Genomic DNA, 18,775 nt, shown 5'->3' on the forward strand with positions numbered 1-18,775 from the left:
CTCCTTTGTTCTAGGTTGGGTCTCTCTTTAATCAATTTATATTGTGTTTCTTCTGATATAGTTCCATAGTGGGCAAAAGCATGCTTTTACACATAATCATTTTTGCTTCTTTTAAGTATCCATTTCATATAACAGACTGCATAGTACCCATTATATCTGTGATAGTATTTGCAAGCCCTAAAATGTACCAAGCTATCTTTTCCTCACATTTATTAAATAGTCCACAAAGGCACACAAATTCGTCTACTTCCCCTATTTTTGTCATTAACATATAACTTGCAAATGTTCACTTAATTTTCCCTGTCAAACTCAACAAGGTCTTTGATGCCTTCATTTTCATTTCCATGCTCCTTTATGCCTCATATAATCTATCTAACATTTGTTGCAAACAATTTGAATTCTCAGCCAAGAACACAGGATCATTTGCATATAAAAGTATATATGCATTTATGTCCCTAACTAAGACATGTTTACTGTCACTGCAAGCACTCCATATATTTACCCCTAAAAAACATTAAACAATTAAGTAGATACCTTACATTCTTGACTTATTCCCTGTTCAATGCTGAATCATTCACCAAGCATTCCATTTATTATCATGCATGTTTCACTTCCATCATATATCACTCTTATTGCATTCAGCAACCATCTTCAGCTCTATACTCATGCAAAACGTTCCATAATTCAAGCCTATTCACTTTCCCAAGCACATAAATTTTTCAATGACTTGCTAAAGAGCAGAAATATGTTCCCTACACCCTCTGCCCAGCATAAAGCTGCATTGCATTCCCCTATTTTGCTCATTGTCACTTCTCTCATCCTTTCAATCAGAATTCTGTCATGCACCTTTCCAAATATATGTCACCCTATTGTACAGGGGAGAAATAACAGTATTCTTGCAATCATCAGGCAGTCTTTACACTTAAACAAGTTGCACGGATACCCCATAAGCAAAACATTTCCATTTTTTTGACATTTTTACTTCATACACCTGCAATGTTACTATTTTTCAGCCCTCACAGCATTTATGACTTTCTTTTCATTCATTTTTTTCCTTGGATACTAATACTTACAACCATATGTTTTAATTCTACACTTCAACAAATAACTATTTGCATATAAATCTCTAAAAAACTCCTTCAGGTATTTTCTCACTTATTTCATCCCAAATCATTTTATCATTTCTATTTTTAATTCCATTCATTATGATGGAATTTCTTTACTAAACCCTTTTTAACTCTAAAACAATTTTTATTTGCATGAAAAAAACAGTACTTTTGCTACCTCTTTTAATTATTTTTTACTCTCTAAATTCTTAGTACCCATAGTTTTCCTAAGCACTGACCGGCTAGGTCCTAGGTCTTGAATAAACTTTATTACTTTTTGTTAAATACTTTCCCTAATATCAAATAAAATCAAAATTATAAGTCTAATATGAAGCAAAGGCTATCAGTATCCATTGAAATTCAACTTGAGACTCTCATATCAGATTTTACCAAAGGCTTCAAGGAAGTATAATTTGAAGCTTACTGCAATACCCCTCTAAAGATTTTCATGGAAAAAAAATCCTCTTATAACTTTCTTATCAACCAAAAACTACCATTATCCATAAAAATCTTACCTGATCACATTAAATTTTAAAAGAACCCTCATAAATATTTCCCTGAAAAATGGTTCCAAGCCAAAATGATAACAGCAGTATGAAGGAAAAAAATAGCACTTGAACCTGATTTTTATAATGCTCATTTTAGCATGGACTTCAAAGAAGCCTGCAACTGTTTGTTAACTAGAATGAGCAGACTGAATAACATAAAACCTATGCTGAGGTTACTGTATTACTAATTGGTTTGCTTCCAAGTCCAATACAGAGTGATGGTTGTCACCTTTGAAGTCCTATATGGCTTAGTCCCTAAGTATCAAGAAGACTATCTACACTGCCCAGATTTGGTTGGTCTTTACTTTGCTGTCTCTGAAAAAAGGAAGGTGGAATGTTCCAATCACAGAGGAAGTGAAGAGGTGGGGAGTCAACAAAGTGGCTTCCCAGTGGCTGTCGGTACTCTTTGAAACATCCTACGCTCCAAGAGAAGGAATGTACCCAACTCACAGGCCTTCAAGGAAACTATAAACACCTTTTAATTCAGCTGATCATCTAGGTGATGATCATGCTTGAACTGCCTTAAGTTGGTTACTTTGTTTTCATTGGATTATAAACAGTCTTGGGCTCTCTCGAAAAATGGGTGCTCTATAAATAATTGTGTGCGTAAATACATGTTTGTTTGCATTTTTTTTAATGGATTGTACATTTGTATGGTTTTACTTTTTTAGAAAAGATTCATGAAAAGAAAATTTGACTGTACCTTCATTACCGGCTGGGCAAAATACTTAGCACTCCAATCACAAAACCCGGTCTGCATTGCTGCTGACATGAAATTTTTGGGACCCACAGTATCATCAGTATCATCAGTAATCTATTAAGGAGAAAAATATATGTGCTTTAGTTACGGAATCTACATGGCCTCTTTCTCAGATAAATTCAATTTATCATTAGTTGAAATACTAATAAAAATACTGTTTATGATAAACGAAGATTGCCAGATATGGTTTCAGATAGAATTTGTGTCTTCCATGTCATCCCAAAGGTGGTTTTTCCAAAAGGAAATAGGACTTTCTTGGGTTTTTCTTTGAAAATATTTCACTTCTTGTGCAAGACGTTTCCTCGGAACTGAAGAAGCTTCTTGGATGAGAAGTGAAATGTTTTTAAAGAAAAAAACCCAAGAAAGTCCAGTGGCCTTTTGGAATAAAACACCTTTGGGACAACCTTGACCTGGATGATTGAGAAGCTCCATAAACACAATGTCTTCTATACTGTTATATATTAAAAAAAAGAATTGTTGTAGGTGCAACTCCTATCAGTGCCAATTGAGAAATTCAGAATTCCCCTATTCCCTTGATGAAAAGAATAGAGAGAAAAAAAATCACTTTGATGGTCAATGTATTACGTATTTTTCAGACTATAAGACACACCAATGTATAAGACGCACAAGATTTGAAAGAGGTAAGTAACAAAAAAATGTTTTTGTCTCCCCGGCACCCAGGAGCATCTGCAGACTCTGTGGAAAGGCAAAAACGCCTCCACTTTTGCAAAAGATGGGCAGAAAACGGGCTGTTTTTTGCAAAAAATGGGGGCATTTTGGCCTTTCCCTAGCCCTGCTGAAGCCTCCAGAGTTCTTCTGGGGACTGGGGGAAGGCAAAAATGCTTCTGTTTTTGTGAAAAACAGTCCCTTTTTTGTAAAAACGGGGGCATTTTTGCCTTCCCTCAGCCCTGCTGAAGTCTGCAGTGTGCTTCTGGGGGTTGGGGGAAGGCAAAAACAGCCTGTTTCTTTCAAAAACGGGATGCGGGGGCGGGGCTTCAGGAGGCCAAAAATGGCTGTATTCGGTGTATAAGACACACCAACATTTCCACATTCTTTTTTTTTGGGGGGGGAAGGTGCATCTTATACTCCAAAAATACGGTAATTGTAACAATTTAAGGTGCTTCTCCTTATGCTTCATAATATAGGAAGACTCCAATAACACCAATTCATACTTTTCAATAGTTCATAGTAAAATTATTGCATGTGAAAAAGTTCTTGGTTATAAAACATTAGTGTAAGTTTACAGAAATCTAAAACTAATAGATAGATTAATGAAAAATGCAGGAAGAAATAAAACAGGGTGAACAAAACCCTAACTGAGGAATATAAATACTACTCAGGTGTATGTTGAAAAAAATGCTGCAAGGATAACCTATTCACCTGATCTGGGCCTTTGTCAAACATTTTCCTTGTCCTGGGAAACTGGTGGGAGTGGGGAGTGTACTGCACTCCCACGTTGCCAGCATTTGCAGGTCTTACAGATGAGATGTCCCGATTGACAGTCTGCTTTGTCACATCATTGGTCAAGCTAGAGCTGCTGGTACTTGCAGTTGGTGGTGACCCTCTAATAATGGGAAATGAAAATAAGAGTGAAAATATGACGATTGCATTAATGATTTTTCCTAAGGGAAGGCAAAAACTTAACCTGTGGTATAGTTGATTTTTCTTTAGCAACTCCTGCCCAAACCCTTTTCTCTACTTGCCACTTTGTTTATTCTTGTGGATGTGTTTGTATTTGTGTGTGGGCACCTTTGTGTCAGTTTTTGTCTGCAGGTAATTGCCTCGACTAGTTCCTAGAGTTTTCTTGGCAAAATTTCAGAAGTGAATTGCTACTTGTTGCTTTCTAAGACTGAGAGAGATTGATACCCAGTCAGTTTTGTGCCTAAGGTGGAACTAGAACTCCCAGTTCTAGCCTAGTACCTTAACAATTAACCTTAATTTTTCTAGATAATAGTATTTTTAAGCTATACGCCCCTCCCTTAGCCTTTGCCCTCCTCTCTCATTTCTCTTTGCCCCAATAAAATTGTAGGAGGAAAAATATATCAAAATAGGTGTCAGTATGATACTTGGAACAACAAAGCCTCTTAATTTTTTTCCCCAACACAGGAATGAATCTGTTCTGGAGAGAAAAATAGTGTATTCTATAAAGCCTGAAAATTCAGTGCATAATGCGAGTGGCTCCCAATGTATCTGTTTTTGATATTTTGGTATTATATGATAAAGATCTTTCTGGCACAAAGATCAATTTCTTTCCATCCTGACTCTTAAACTGAGTCATGAGCAGTGTTGTTTATGCTTCCTTTGACTAAAAGCTTTAGTACTAAAGGGGAATGAATCAGAGTTAATTCACAGAAGGATACTTGAGGTGTTGCAGTCTTCATTGCAAATGCTACATTAGAGGGACATTAGATAGGGAAAGAAAAGGTATACTTAAAGGCTCTCACAGAAAAAAAAATCTCGTAAATAGACAAATGGTTTCGAATAAGTTGCACAAAAAATAGTATCTGCACAATACACACCTTTTTAATTAGGATATGGCACAGGATAATACATATAGGCAACTTACCCTACTTGATGTATGTGCATGCCTTTGTTAGTAGGACTGGCTGGGGCAGAATGCGTGACAGAGGATGTGTCAAGGATGCGCTGGGGGCGGGCATTTACAGTTGCCTAGGAAACAAAAAATTAACAAGTGAGAGAAACAGATGCCAACCTCTGCTTGGTATGGTTGCCACATTTGGAAATAAACGGAAGTAAAGTCACTCTCCAGCGCTACAATAATATTGTTATACTACTGCATGCCCATCGAAGAAGAATCTAGCTCATATACCTACCCACCTTTAATATGCTAGGTTCATTAGTCTCTATACTATGAGTGGTCCTGTGGCCTAGAGCAGAAGTGGGTTGCTGCCGGTTCGGCCCAGATCGGGCGAACCTGTAGTAGTTGTGACAAGAGGCTTCGCCCACCCGCCTGGATGCTTCTGTGCATGCGCGTGTGTAAGCACACCTGAACCGGTAGTAAAAAAATAGCAACCCACCTCTTGCCTAGAGGTGCAGTTCTTGCCTCACAATCAGAAGGCTGTGAGTTTGATCCTAGGTAGAGGCAGATATTTCCCTTTCTGGGCACAATGAGAATATATCTGCTAAAACAATCTCTGTGACAGGAAGGGCATCCGGCCACTAAACACTCAGCTCCTTCAGTTGCTCAAGACTCCATCCCGCAAGGGATTACGGGGTCTTTAATAGAAGATGATTAGTCTCTATACCATGTTAATATTTGAGACAATTTTTAAGGGAAGACTGAAATCATTTTAGGACCAAACTTAATAAAGTATTACCAAAATGTCAAAACCTGACCCAGTTGCCTAAACCCAAGAACCTTCACATATCAACTTTTTTTTCCAGAAGGAAGAATAATCCACAAACAGATGAAGTAGAATAAATAATACTTTAACAATAGAATAATCTGTCAAGGCCCATAGGATCAAACATTCCCAGTGTGCTCAGGAGTGAAACATTACTTTATGATTCAAAACCAGGGTCTTTACTTGAACTCCTCTTGAGATGCTCGGTTGGCGTGTTACATTAGCTTCTGATGCAGTAAATAAAATGGAGCAACAAAATAAACACAACACTTCCTACAGTTCCCCAAAGATATAAGGATAAATCTCATTTGCCATTTCATGAGATTCCGGGCAAAGGGAGAAGGACAGAAAGAGAAGGCATACAGCTGTGAAGTTTCTAATGCAGGAGAAACCCTCACTTATAGGAATCCATCAAATCAAAAGAGATTGTTGATGGCTATTAAGATCTCAGCAGTTGTATTAAAAAAGGTGCCAAAAGTAATCAACAGGACATTTGGGAACCTGCAGAAATAAACAGCATAAGCAGGAGACAATGTTCCAAGAGTATCTGCATTTGCTCTTTACACCCAGTGCTGCTGAGGACACCCAAACAACTTCAGCACTTATGGAACAGAGCACTTATTATTTCTCCTCAAGCACTCATCTGGCTGCATGAGCCTTGAAAATGGCTCCTTTCTTTTGACATCCCCAACCCACTAGATGATTTTTTTTTTTTTAAAGGTGCACTGGGCCATCAAAAAAGAAAGAAAGAGCTGTCTCTTTCCCCACTCTGTTATGGCTTTGAGAGGATGAATTTGTGAATTTGCAATAATACAGTACTAGTTCTAACTAAAGTAATAAGAAAAGCTACAGCTTGCATAAATTGTGTCTGGAGGTCAAACTGAATTTGTCTTCTGAAAAGCCAATCGTGGAATTGCTTGGCAACAAGTTTCTAGGTTTATTCATTACATTTTTTTCTTAATCAGCTTTCGTTCTTTAAGACCATACATTTAATCATAAAATGTAATATAATTTGATTATCTTCTATGGGCTGGAAAAAAACAGTTTCTTCCCCATCTAATTGTTTTAAGCAGCTTGGAATGCTAGCTCATTTTTAAATAACTATAAATTATACTAGAGTTAGCTACTTCCTCTACTCCCTTTGATTCAAAGTCAGTTGTGAAAGACTGTAGTTATATTAAGTTATGTAGACCACAATCTAGCAGATGGATGAATTTAGCAAATCTACATTTGTAAAATCAATGAGAAAAGGAAATTTATCTTTTTAAAACTCCCCATTGACAGAAACCCCATCAGTTTTTGTTGTTCTGCCAACCAATCTCTAATTATGGCCCTGGTAGAGGAAGTAGGCATTCTAGGTGGGTTCTTAGTCATCTGAATCTAAACCTTCCCATGATCCCTTAACATGCAGCCAGAATAGAGTTATAAGGGAGGAAAATATATTAGGTTGAAGCTGATGCATTTAGTTTCCCTCAAATCCTTCAAATGGTGATAGCATTTGGATCACTACCAACCATTATCATTGGGACAAAAAGGGGTTAGTTCCCGGCTCATGTATATTCATGAGGGGAAAAAAATGAAGGGTTGGTTTCCTGATACCTTCTGACAAACATGTGCATTCCAGCATGATAAAAATTTCTCTCTGGCAGCTTTCTATTATCTGGCTCAATTAAGGATATAATTTGCAATACTATAACTTTCTTCTATGTATTTACTTAACCTTGTTGCAGCTATTAACCAGCACAAAAGAATATCCAAACCTAATGTCAGGATAATTAAGAAAAGTACATAAAGACAAAAAGTTTGGGCTAGGACAATATTAAATCAAAATATGCTAAAGGCTTTATATATGCAACAAGAAGTTAAAATAAGCTACGTGGATAATATAAACTTTGAAATAGCAACTACAAATACAATACTTCTATGTAATCTTCTGTATATAATGAACCCGAATGAATAAAATATTTTCCTTTTAAACTAGATCTCTTGGCTCTCACTGAATTCTCTGTGAGTGTAACTAGATCTCACTAATAGGTGCCTTGTGCTAGCAACACAAAGATTTATTCTGATTTTAATAAAACTACCCATCACCAGCTTTGTACCTTTACTCTTTGAGTATTCCCAACCATCATTATAATATACATAATATATTAATGTATATATTCTATCTCTCTGTCCATCCATCCATCCATCAACATATCTTTGATATGTAGGGATGTATATAGAGATGTATGTGTGTCTATGTGCATTCAGCTTTTCACATCCAAAACATGAAGTTGATGAGTATGACAAAGGGACCAATGAGTATATTGGTTCTTTGATGTTTAGATAAGGGTAGGGTGAGAGATCACTCTCCCTGGCTCAAAAACAGTAACTAACAGGGCCCTTAGAGTCCTAGTGGACAATCACTTAAATGTGAGCCAGCAGTGTGTGGCAGTAACCAAAAAAGCTAATACAATCCTTGGTTGTATAGACAGAGGCATAGAATCAAAACCATGTGAAGTATTAGTACCACTTTATAAATCCTTAGTATGACCACATCTGAAATACTATACTGTATCCAGTTTTGATTACTACATTACAAAAAAAAAAGATGTTGAGACTTTGGAAAAAGTGCAAAGAAGAGCAACTAAGATGATTAAGAGCCTTGAGACTATATACATACATACACATACATACACACACACACACACACACACACACACACACACACACACACATAAAGTCACAACCCCTGGTATGCCCCAATTATGGGAGGAAGCTAACTGCTTCCATTCTCTGTCCATTGGCTCGTCACAAGAGACCATCCAGACAGAAAGCCCAATATTTTACTGTTGCCTTTTGTGCCTTTCTTTCTTTCTTGATGGCACAGTGCACCTTTTTTAAAAAAATCATCTAGTGGGTTGGGGATGTCAAAAGAAAGGAGCCATTTTCAAGGTTCATGCAGCCAGATGAGTGCTTGAGGAGAAATAATAAGTGCTCTGTTCCATAAGTGCTGAAGTTGTTTGGGTGTCCTCAGCAGCACTGGGTGTAAAGAGCAAATGCAGATACTCTTGGAAAAGGCAACAGTAAAATATTGGGCTTTCTGTCTGGATGGTCTCTTGTGACGAGCCGATGGACAGAGAATGGAAGCAGTTAGCTTCCTCCCATAATTGGGGCATACCAGGGGTTGTGACTTTAAATATATACCTTTCTCCCTGGCTCAGCTGATAACGGAGGACAGCTGTAACTCAGTGGTTAATACATCTGCCTAATATGCAATATAGGCCAGGTTCGAATCCCAATAAGGGTATGGCTAGCTGATGAGAGCTAAATAGCTTGAAATAGATCTATACTAGTCTCCCTTTATTTATTTATCAGCACAAATACTACACACACACACACACACACACGAATTGGATATAGCCAATCTAGAGGTGACATGATAGCAGTATTCCAGAGTTTGAGAGGCTGCCACGAAGAAGAGGGAGTCAATTTATTTTCCAAAGCACCAGAAGGCAAGACAAGAAACAATGGATGGAAATTAATCAATTCTGAACAGTGAGGATAATTAACCAGTGGAACAGCTTGCCTTCAGAACTTGTAGGTGCTTCATCACTGGAGGCTTTTAAGAACCACCTATCTGAAATGGTATAGGGTTTCCTGCTTGAGCAGGAGGTTGCACTAGACGACCTCCAAGGTCCCTTCCATCTCTATTCTGATTGATTGACTTTTGAAGAATGGAATAAGAAAATAGTAGCCACAATATCAGTGTCAGTAATGATGTTTGTTTCTATGGATAGACTATGTCCAAAAGATGTTATTTAAGAAACAATAAAAGCAGAAAAATATGGTATCAAAACAGAATTTACTACTGACAGACCAAGATAATGATTTAGAAAAGGATGTTTCACTACATCTAGAAAACAAACTGGCAGAGACTTTAACATTTCAAAGGAAATAAAAATGACAAGTCAAGAGAGTGACCTGGAACAAAAAAATTATCCTTGATTTACTAAAGTGACTTGTTAAAGCCTTGAAGAACTCTGTGCAATGGGACAAAGAAAAAATGAAAAGCGATCATATCCTATGACACTGAACTAAAGATTAGGGCTGTTGGAAGTAAAAGGAAGGAATATGAAATTGATTTATTTGATCACAGTTAAAATAATATATGTTGCTACCTCTGACCACATTTTTTAATTGACATCAAGATTAAAAAGTCGGTGTTTTATGGATTTGTTTATAGATAAGAGAGAGGATATAAGATGAAGAGATAAATGTTACATTTAAGAGAGAGTAAGGTACTAAATTTGTTTATACTTGTAATGAAAGCTGGAAGTCACATTGTTATACATTTTCTTTTTTATACTATTTTCTGTTTCTTCTCTACAAACCTGGGTTTAAATATTAAATTCACTTCAGTTATGCACACAATAATGACAGTTCAGAAAAACATTCTAATAACATCTAAGCAGAAGATGGTGGTATTTTCAGATAATTTTCAGATATTTTATGATAGTCTGCTGCCAATTACAAAATGAATTACAATTACAAGAAACACCAAATTATACAAAACATTGATGATCTCATACTAGAAATCTTATATAAAAGCTCTAAAATATTATGAGTGTTTCCCCATTTTTTACATTTTAGAAACACAATCCAGTCATGCTTCTAAAATCCACTTAGGGTGAATAACAAAATAAATCCTTTCCTAAAAAAACCTTTGCTAAAACAGACTGATGGTTTGTTTGTTCAGTGGCGCTAATAACCATCACACGGCAATTGTGATTTCCATATTTTTCCAACATTAATTTATGGGACACAGTTGTTCAAATACTTTTTTTATATAGGATAACATTCAGATATTCGTCAAAAGCTTAGCTTTCTACCGCTTCCTCCTTTCAGCTAAGCTATACTGTACCATTTTTTCTATTATCTTTTTTATAAAGCTAGGAAAATGCATAATGCATTCTGGATATGGTCCAAAAAATTTTATGCTGGCAGAAAACATCAATTATCAGCAGGGTAAAAGACTCTCTGAATAAGTATGCCACATGTAAAACTTCACAATTTATTTATCCAACATAATGATATAAAAGCCCAAAGAAAAGGAAACAGGGAAAGTGAGTAGCAACTGAATAATTAGAGGCTATAGAAATACTCTGCCATAAAGTAGCTTATCCCACTGCTATTTGCCAAATCTCAGATTTTGTGGTTATTCTTTCCTGTATCAGCCTGCCAGTTTCAAGGCCACCAAATCCTGAGCTGTCAAACATTTGACAGGCACACAGCATCGCTATTTAAGGGCCTATATAACTTCTATGAATTTTCCTTATGAAAAGAGAGAGCAAGGTTATTTATTTAGCTAAAAAGTTGAGTTCCACAAAAATAAGGTACCACTGAAAGCATAGATCTTGGCAGCTAGTTTCCTTCAGGAATGTGATCTCCCAATCTTATCTGGTACATGATTACCATCATTTTTTTTAATGATCTGCAAGGATTATAAGGTTAGTGGGGTGATCTAAGGCAGTGGTGGGTTCCAGATCCCATTGCAACCGGTACGCTGCGAAGAGGCCAGATGTCCACTTCGGGCATGCACACTGCACATGCATGTGCAGGTGATCGACCTGCAACGCCCCAGCTGCTTGGCGAGGTCACACAGGTGCCGTACTCTGTGCAACCTTACGCAATTGGGCCGTTTTCCTCAAAAAGAGGTAAGAAACGCAGGCAGGCGGGCCCATCAAAACACCATTCTGGTACGGTGGCCGCTGCTCCCAGCTGCCATCGGTATGACCATAGTGGGCCGTACCGCCCAGAACCCACCACTGATCTAGGGTAGATAGTTACTTACACTGTGTGTTTGGGGGAAGGAAACAGAAACCGTGATTTATGACCAGTTCAATTGCCCATGCATGCGCGCATGACCGCCCTGCAACCCCCCAGCTGCTCGGTGAGATCACATAGGTGCCGTATGCTGTGTGCACATGTGCAATTGGCCTGTTTCCCTCAAAAAGAGGTAAGGAACGCGGGCAGGCGGGCCCATCAAAACACAGTATGGGTACGGTGGCCGCTGCTTTCAGCTGCCACCAGTATGTCTGTACTGGCCCGTACCACCTGGAAGTCTGATCTATGGTAGATAGTTACTTACACTGTATGTTTGGGGGAAGGAAACAGCCCTGAGGAACAGGAAGAGGATATAAAACCAAAATATATTTTAAATATATTATAATATGGATATTATATAATTTTATTATTTTTCTTTCTCCCCAGGTGCCCTCTAGCCAATGTAGACTGTTAACTTTTTGAAGAGAATAAAACTTTTTTTTCAGTTTGCGTGCAATTATTTAGCCTATGACTCTATGTTGAAGACAGGATTCAAGTAATCCTCGACTTATAACCACTATTTAGCCCAAAATGTACACTGCTAAGCATGGCAACTGTTAAGTGAATATTTCCCCATTTTATGAATTTTTTTGCCATGGCTGTTAAGTGAATCACTACAGTTAAGTGAACCATGTGGTTGTTAGGGAAATCCAGTTTCCCTCATTGACTTGCTTGTTGGAAGCTCCTTAGAAAAGTTGCAAATGACAACCTCAGAACCCCAGGATGCTGCAGTCACTGTAAATATGTGCCAGTTGCCAAGCACCTACAGTTTGAACACGTGACTGTGGGGATGCTTATAAGTGTGAGAACTGGTCATAAATCATGGTTTCTTTTCCAATGCCATCGTAACTTTCCACAGTCATTAAATAGAGGGTTGTAAGTCAAGGGATTACAAGTACAAATGCAAATTGACAGTTAACTGAACAAATTTATTGAAAATGTCCTATCACAGATTATATGACGATCTCACTATCTGATAAAATTATCTCAAAATGTTGTCCAAAAGAACATCCATTTGCCTATTGTTCACCGAATAACTCCCCACTCCACCCAAATTTACCTTGTAAGCAATGCTGTTCAGCACTTTCATAGCCAGGTCTGACACATCAGGGTATGGATCAGCAGCCAGGTGTAAGAGGACTCTCCAAATTTGGGTATAAATACTATTGAAAGACACCCCTGGAAACAAAGAGGAATAAAGCAAGAATATAAGTCTGAGTGAAAGTCAGTTGCCAAATTGTCATTTTATATGATGACCCCGGGATGTTGACCATATATCAGACTTAATGGTAAATAAACAAAAATAAGACCATACTTCTATTAATATGCAGAGTGCTTTATAACATGTGTATAGGTTGCGGTAAGTGCTTAACTCACAAAGGTAGGCTTATAGTAGTCTATAATCAATGCATCAATTCATATATAATCACATAAGTATATGAGAAAACCTTGTTTTGTTTTTGATTTAAGGTGACTTTCTGCAATGATAGTATATGCAGACCAGATTAGTACAGCTTGGTCAACAGAATGGTGATTTTTAAAAATCTAGGACTGCCATTAGAGGTTAACCACAGTATTGTTTGAACAGCAAATCAAGAATTTGAAGGTGGATATAAATTATTGAAGCTCAAATCTGAGAAAGCCACTTCAAATTTTTTTCCCTTTGGATATGTCCCTCTGTTGAAAAATAACAGATTAGATTATACTTCAGGGCATCTAAACAAAATCAGAAGTTATTCTTTCTTACCCCAAGATAATCATGCAAACAAGCCCTAAATAAGGTGATCCTCAATAGCAATCAACGAAGTTCTTATTCTATATGAATTTGCATAATTCAAATTTAAAGCATTTTTATTCCCCCCTGAAGTCATTGCTTGTGATATTGTGTATTTTTAATTTAACTATGCATTCCATATGAAGAGGTAATTTGCCAGCATTCAAATTCATTTGATAATTTGAAGTTCTGCTTTTAACAGAGAAGGAGAAATATTTTCTATCCTCCTTCTTTACATGTTTATTTTAAATAATTCTAGGTGTTTCTTTTCTCTTTTTTTCCAAAAATATAAACAAATGTATCAACTTTACTCACAACTAACTTTTTTTTTTACAGGCGTGCAATTATTTGTGCAACTTTTCCCAGATCTCGAATATGCATTGACCAAATATAGTCAACTAATGGATTTAGACTAAGGCAAACTAATTATACTTTCTTATTTTGATCTTATCACTAAGCCACATTATTAAAAATCCCAGGGGAAACTTTGTAGTAATCCCGCAGTAAATGAAATTAAAATCTAGCAATATCTTGAAAACTAAAACACTTATTATGCCATAAACTTTAGTGAATTATAGTCTGATACATTAAATGTAATCCTAAATATTAAATATTACAAATATTTAAGTACGCGGGGAAAGATAAATTGTAGTCAAAAAGAAAATCTTATTACAATCGCTATTTACAATATGGTAACAGAGCCACTGGATCAACAGGCAATTTGTAACCATGATATATGACTTGGTATGGTCAGTGGAATTGGTAGTATTAAATATTATGCTAATTTTTTTGATAAATAATTGTTCAGGTGTTTATATATTGCCCCAAAATTATCCTCCCCTCCCCTGCAAAAAACTTATTTTTGGCTTCTCTTCATTAAATGATTGCTCATTCAATTTATTTATTTAACACATTTGTATGGCCACTGGTCTATAGTGGCCACAATGGAATTCTGGCCACAATGGAATTCTGGCAATCTGGTATATTGTATGGATATTAAAAGTGTCCACAGTAATACCCATAGTGAGAAAACAGGCATTTTCCTCAAAGATTAAACAATTGTGTATAATTACTAAGTGACTAATTTTGATGTCCAGATGTGTAAAAGCACTACTGGGTATGATATTTCACATAATGCTTAATTCATTTTTTATGCAGAAAAGTTTTGTATCATTCATGAAATTAGGATGGTATTCGGTAGAAATCAGTGGTTTCCAATCTGTGTAATCTGAGAACGGAGGCCATATAATCAGACACCCCAATATACTGTGGGTCCTCACTTACCTTGGTAAAACATTTTATATTATTATAAAAACAAGGAAGAGAAATGTCAAATGAGCTTTTCTATCTGGGCAAGTGGAGTGGGTAGTCTCAGGGGATTCATGTGCCATTTCTTGAATTAGAATAAACATCAAAGCGGGCTTTTGAGTACATTTGTTATTTTATGAGATCTTAGATTGTGGCTGGCATCTCATGCTCCTTTCCTACTTGGCACAATCTATGAAGGTCTTTTGTGTGTGTGTCAGACCTGGAGTCACTGAAAAACTTTGCTTTTGGTATATGCACTCAGGAAGACACAAACAAGCAGGCAAAATGATGAAAGCCAAGAAGATGGCAGCTGTCAAAGCATCAGGCAGCTTGTGCCATTGGAAGAACATTCTCCACAGCTCCTTTTTCCCTGATCAGTATATTGCCTCTTCTACATTTATTTCCATGCAGGAAGTTATATAACCACAGCTGCGAAATCTCAGGTATTTGAGATTCCTTTGAAAGGTAATGAAAGACCAGCAGGAAAGGAAAATAATCTTTCAATATTGCAATATTTTGCGTTAATGTGAACCAACGTGTTTCTCTCAGGGCTGAGGAATGAAGAATGAAGAAAGAAAAATACCTGCGCAAGACTTTAATGAATCTGATCCTTAAAAAAAAAAATCACCATTGAAATTCCTCTTTCACTCATCAGCTGAAGAGAACAGAAGGCATTTCTATCAATTCTAAGATTCATTGCTCTCCCTCTTCCTTATATATTATTTTCATTTAAAAAAAATGGCTCATAGCCCCTTGAGTGATGCATCCAAATTAGCTGCTTGTCAAGCTTGAACTGATGAAAAGAAATACTCGCAGCAGGAGGGGGGAAAAAGCTCTATTTTTGCATTAGGGATTGTAATGATATAAAGGGATGCAAAGACAAAGCGCATGGCAGAAGCATATGTGCTAAAAGTGCATCTCAAGTGACAGCTCTGTGGGACTTCCAGTGAGGGTTCATGATAAATGAGACATCCCTAAAGGAACAAGGGTGGCACTGCAACAGGATCAGAAGCCGGACAGTGAATTCTGGGCAGGAAAATCTCTCTGGAAAAAACAGAGATTGTGAAATCACCCACTTCTACTTTAGACAGGTGCCCCTTGGGGGTAGATGCAGAAACTGACATTTTTGTGGCTGACATACAAGTCTAGGGATTTCAATCAAGCTTACCATCATAATGCAGCCTATATGGACATAAGGTTTGCTGAGTCTCATTTCTTAATCATTTTCTAAATTATTTCTTAACTGCTTTTTAGCTATTGGGAATCTTTGTAATGACAAGGAAACTCTTAGGCAAGTTTCAATCCTTAGCAAAAGAAGTTTTAAATAAAAATTTAAAGATATTTTAATATACAATATATAGCAAAAGGGTGATTAGAATGTTGCTTTTGGAAAGTTACAAATAGAGTAAGGGTCCAGACAGATTTGAAATAAGATTTTGAAATTAATTATAAGAATGCTGTTGATCTAAATTCTTTTTTTTAAATGATAGGATGGAACCTTAAACGTAAGAAACTAAGGGGAACCAGAAGAGTCTAAAATTTACAATTAAAGGAACACTTTAAATCTGACTCACTGATCCAGAATGGAGAGAAATACTGTAAAATTGACCTGCTGAAGAATATATGTGAACAAAGGACCTAGAAGTTATTTTTAAGAATTTCTGCTATTATAGATAAACTGTTGTTTGAAAGATTAGGGAAGGTTAGGGAAGAGGAACATGTTTTATTGATACAATAAAGAATGATATAAAAATGGATTTTAAATGACAAATTAAAAGAATGATATGAAAAAAGATAATAGATTGGATATAAAATAAACTGGCTGATATCTTAATAATCAAAAGGGTCGGGGTGAAATTCAGCAGGTTCTGGAGAATCAGTAGTGGAAATTTTGAGTAGTTCAGAGAACTAGCAAATACCACCTCTGGCTGGCCCCAGAGTGGGGTGGGAATGGAGATTTTGCAGTATCCTTCCCCTGCCACGCCCACCAAGCTACACCCATAGAACTGGTAGTAAAAAAAATGAATTTCACCACTGGAAAGGGGTATACAAATAACAAATCAAGGAGTTATCTGGATAAGTTACCTATATTGGATTTACAAAAGAGACATATTACAGTTTTGAAAGCTTTGTGAAAAGGAACAAATTAAAAATGAAAAGAAATCACGTTCTAGGACATTATTTGAAAGGATTAAAAAACAAGTTTGTTGACAATAAAAGGAAGAAATATAAAGTTGGTTTATTTGATCAAGGTTAAAATAAATATATTGTTATTGCTGGTAACCATTAATGGACTTTTGATGATTAGGACTGAACAATGAGGCTTCAAACATTTATTTATAGATAATAAATGAGATATGGGAAGAAGAGGTCATTTGTTGTACTTTAAGAGAAATGATGAGCTACTAAAATTACCGAAAGAGATTAAATGTATAAAACTTTAATTGACATATTATCAATTTTTAAATTTTTATTCAGAATTATACAAGAGACTATATTGAATAAACAAGCGAATATATTGAAAGAAGATACAGATGACTTCTAAAATAAAATTAATTTATCATATTTAGATGATACACAACATCAACATCTATTTTCTCTAGTATCTATGGTAGAGATTAAACAAATAATTTTTAAAATAACAAGTGCTAAAATACCAGGCCCAGATGAGTTCCCTATTAGATAGTATAAAACATTCATACATCTTTTGGTACCAAAACAGGGATGAAATGCTACCGATTCTGACTGGCTTGCTAGAATCGGTAGCAAAAAATGCTAAGGTTCGCTGGAACCGGTAGTAAAAAAGAGCTTTAAAAAGTGGGAAAAAAGGTTTTGTGACACTCAGCTGTGCCACACGATCATTGGAACCTTTGTTTTCACTTTTTAAAATGAAAAAAAATTGTTCTGACAATCGTGCAGATCAGCTGTGAGCCGCGTGATCATCAGACCCTCTTTATTTCACTTTTTAAAGCGTTTTTTTCCTATCTATTCGCCCGAACTGGCAGGAAAAAAATGCTTTAAAAAGTGAAATAAAGAAGGTCCGACGATCGTGAGGCTCACAGCTGATCCGCATGATCATCTGAACCATTCCCCCCCCCCCACTTTTTAAAGCATTTTTTCCTGCTGGTTCAGGTGAATAGGTAGGGAAAAAATGCTTTAAAAAGTGGGAAAAGCTTGATCATGCCCACCCAATCACATGACCCCCACCAAGCCATGCCCACAGAACCAGTGCAAAAAAAATTAGATTTCACCACCGTACCAAAATTTTGTCGAGTATATGAAGAAATATTTCATAATAGAATTTTATCACTGATATTTAACCAGGCTTCTCCCTGTATTACAGTTGTATCAAAAGCAGGCAAGATAATACTCAGTGTTCTAATTATCATCCTGTCTTGTTGATTAACATTGATACAAAGATTTTAACAGCAGTGTTAGCAAATGGAGTGTTTATTATTAAGAATGGTCAAGCAGGGTTTATAAAAATTAGGCAGGTAGCAGATAACATTAGGTTAGTTGTAGATCTAATAGATATGAATAAAAATAAAGATCTACTTGCAATTTTATCATTGGATGCTGAAAAAGACTTTGACAAAATGGTTGTTGTATTAAACAGATTTGGATTTCTTTTGGAATTTATAAAATGCACTAAGATATTATATGGGCCACCTCAGTGGTGGGCTGCAAAGTTTTTTAACAACCGGTTCTCTGCCCTAATGACTGGCTGGGTGAGTATGGTCAGGGGTGTGGCCAGGGGAGTGTGACAGCACTCAAGTCTCCTGCAGCACTCTCCCAGTCAACGGGGGTTAATTACAAAATGTGGGCTTTGCTTTGTGCCATCCATATTCAGTGAGCAAGGGGTGTGAACTGAACAGAAAATACACTTTTGTTTGGTTATGAAGAAATTTTAGATTTTAGATTTAGATTTTATTAATATTTGTAGGCCGCCCTTTTCCCTGAGGGGACTCAGGGCGGCTCACATAAAATCAGGGAAGGGAATACAAACAGTAACATAGACACATATAATAAAAGTAATAAGCAACATA

At 36.5% G+C, this 18,775-nt stretch overlaps 1 protein-coding gene across 2 annotated transcripts in view; it reads right to left on the reverse strand.

Annotated features, from left to right (window-relative positions):
* Nucleotides 1–18,775, reverse strand: part of RPTOR (regulatory associated protein of MTOR complex 1) — a 438,354-nt gene that overhangs the window by 71,439 nt on the left and 348,140 nt on the right. For both annotated transcript variants that reach the window (XM_032209983.1, XM_032209982.1), the window contains exons 21-24: nucleotides 12,708–12,826; nucleotides 4,981–5,084; nucleotides 3,795–3,978; nucleotides 2,358–2,468 (exon numbers count right to left, since the gene is read on the reverse strand). In XM_032209983.1, coding sequence (XP_032065874.1) covers nucleotides 2,358–2,468; nucleotides 3,795–3,978; nucleotides 4,981–5,084; nucleotides 12,708–12,826 — 518 coding nt within the window. The remainder of the gene's footprint in view (nucleotides 1–2,357; nucleotides 2,469–3,794; nucleotides 3,979–4,980; nucleotides 5,085–12,707; nucleotides 12,827–18,775) is intronic.

This window comes from Thamnophis elegans, chromosome 2 (genome assembly GCF_009769535.1).
Source record: "Thamnophis elegans isolate rThaEle1 chromosome 2, rThaEle1.pri, whole genome shotgun sequence".
Lineage (NCBI taxonomy): Eukaryota > Metazoa > Chordata > Lepidosauria > Squamata > Colubridae > Thamnophis > Thamnophis elegans.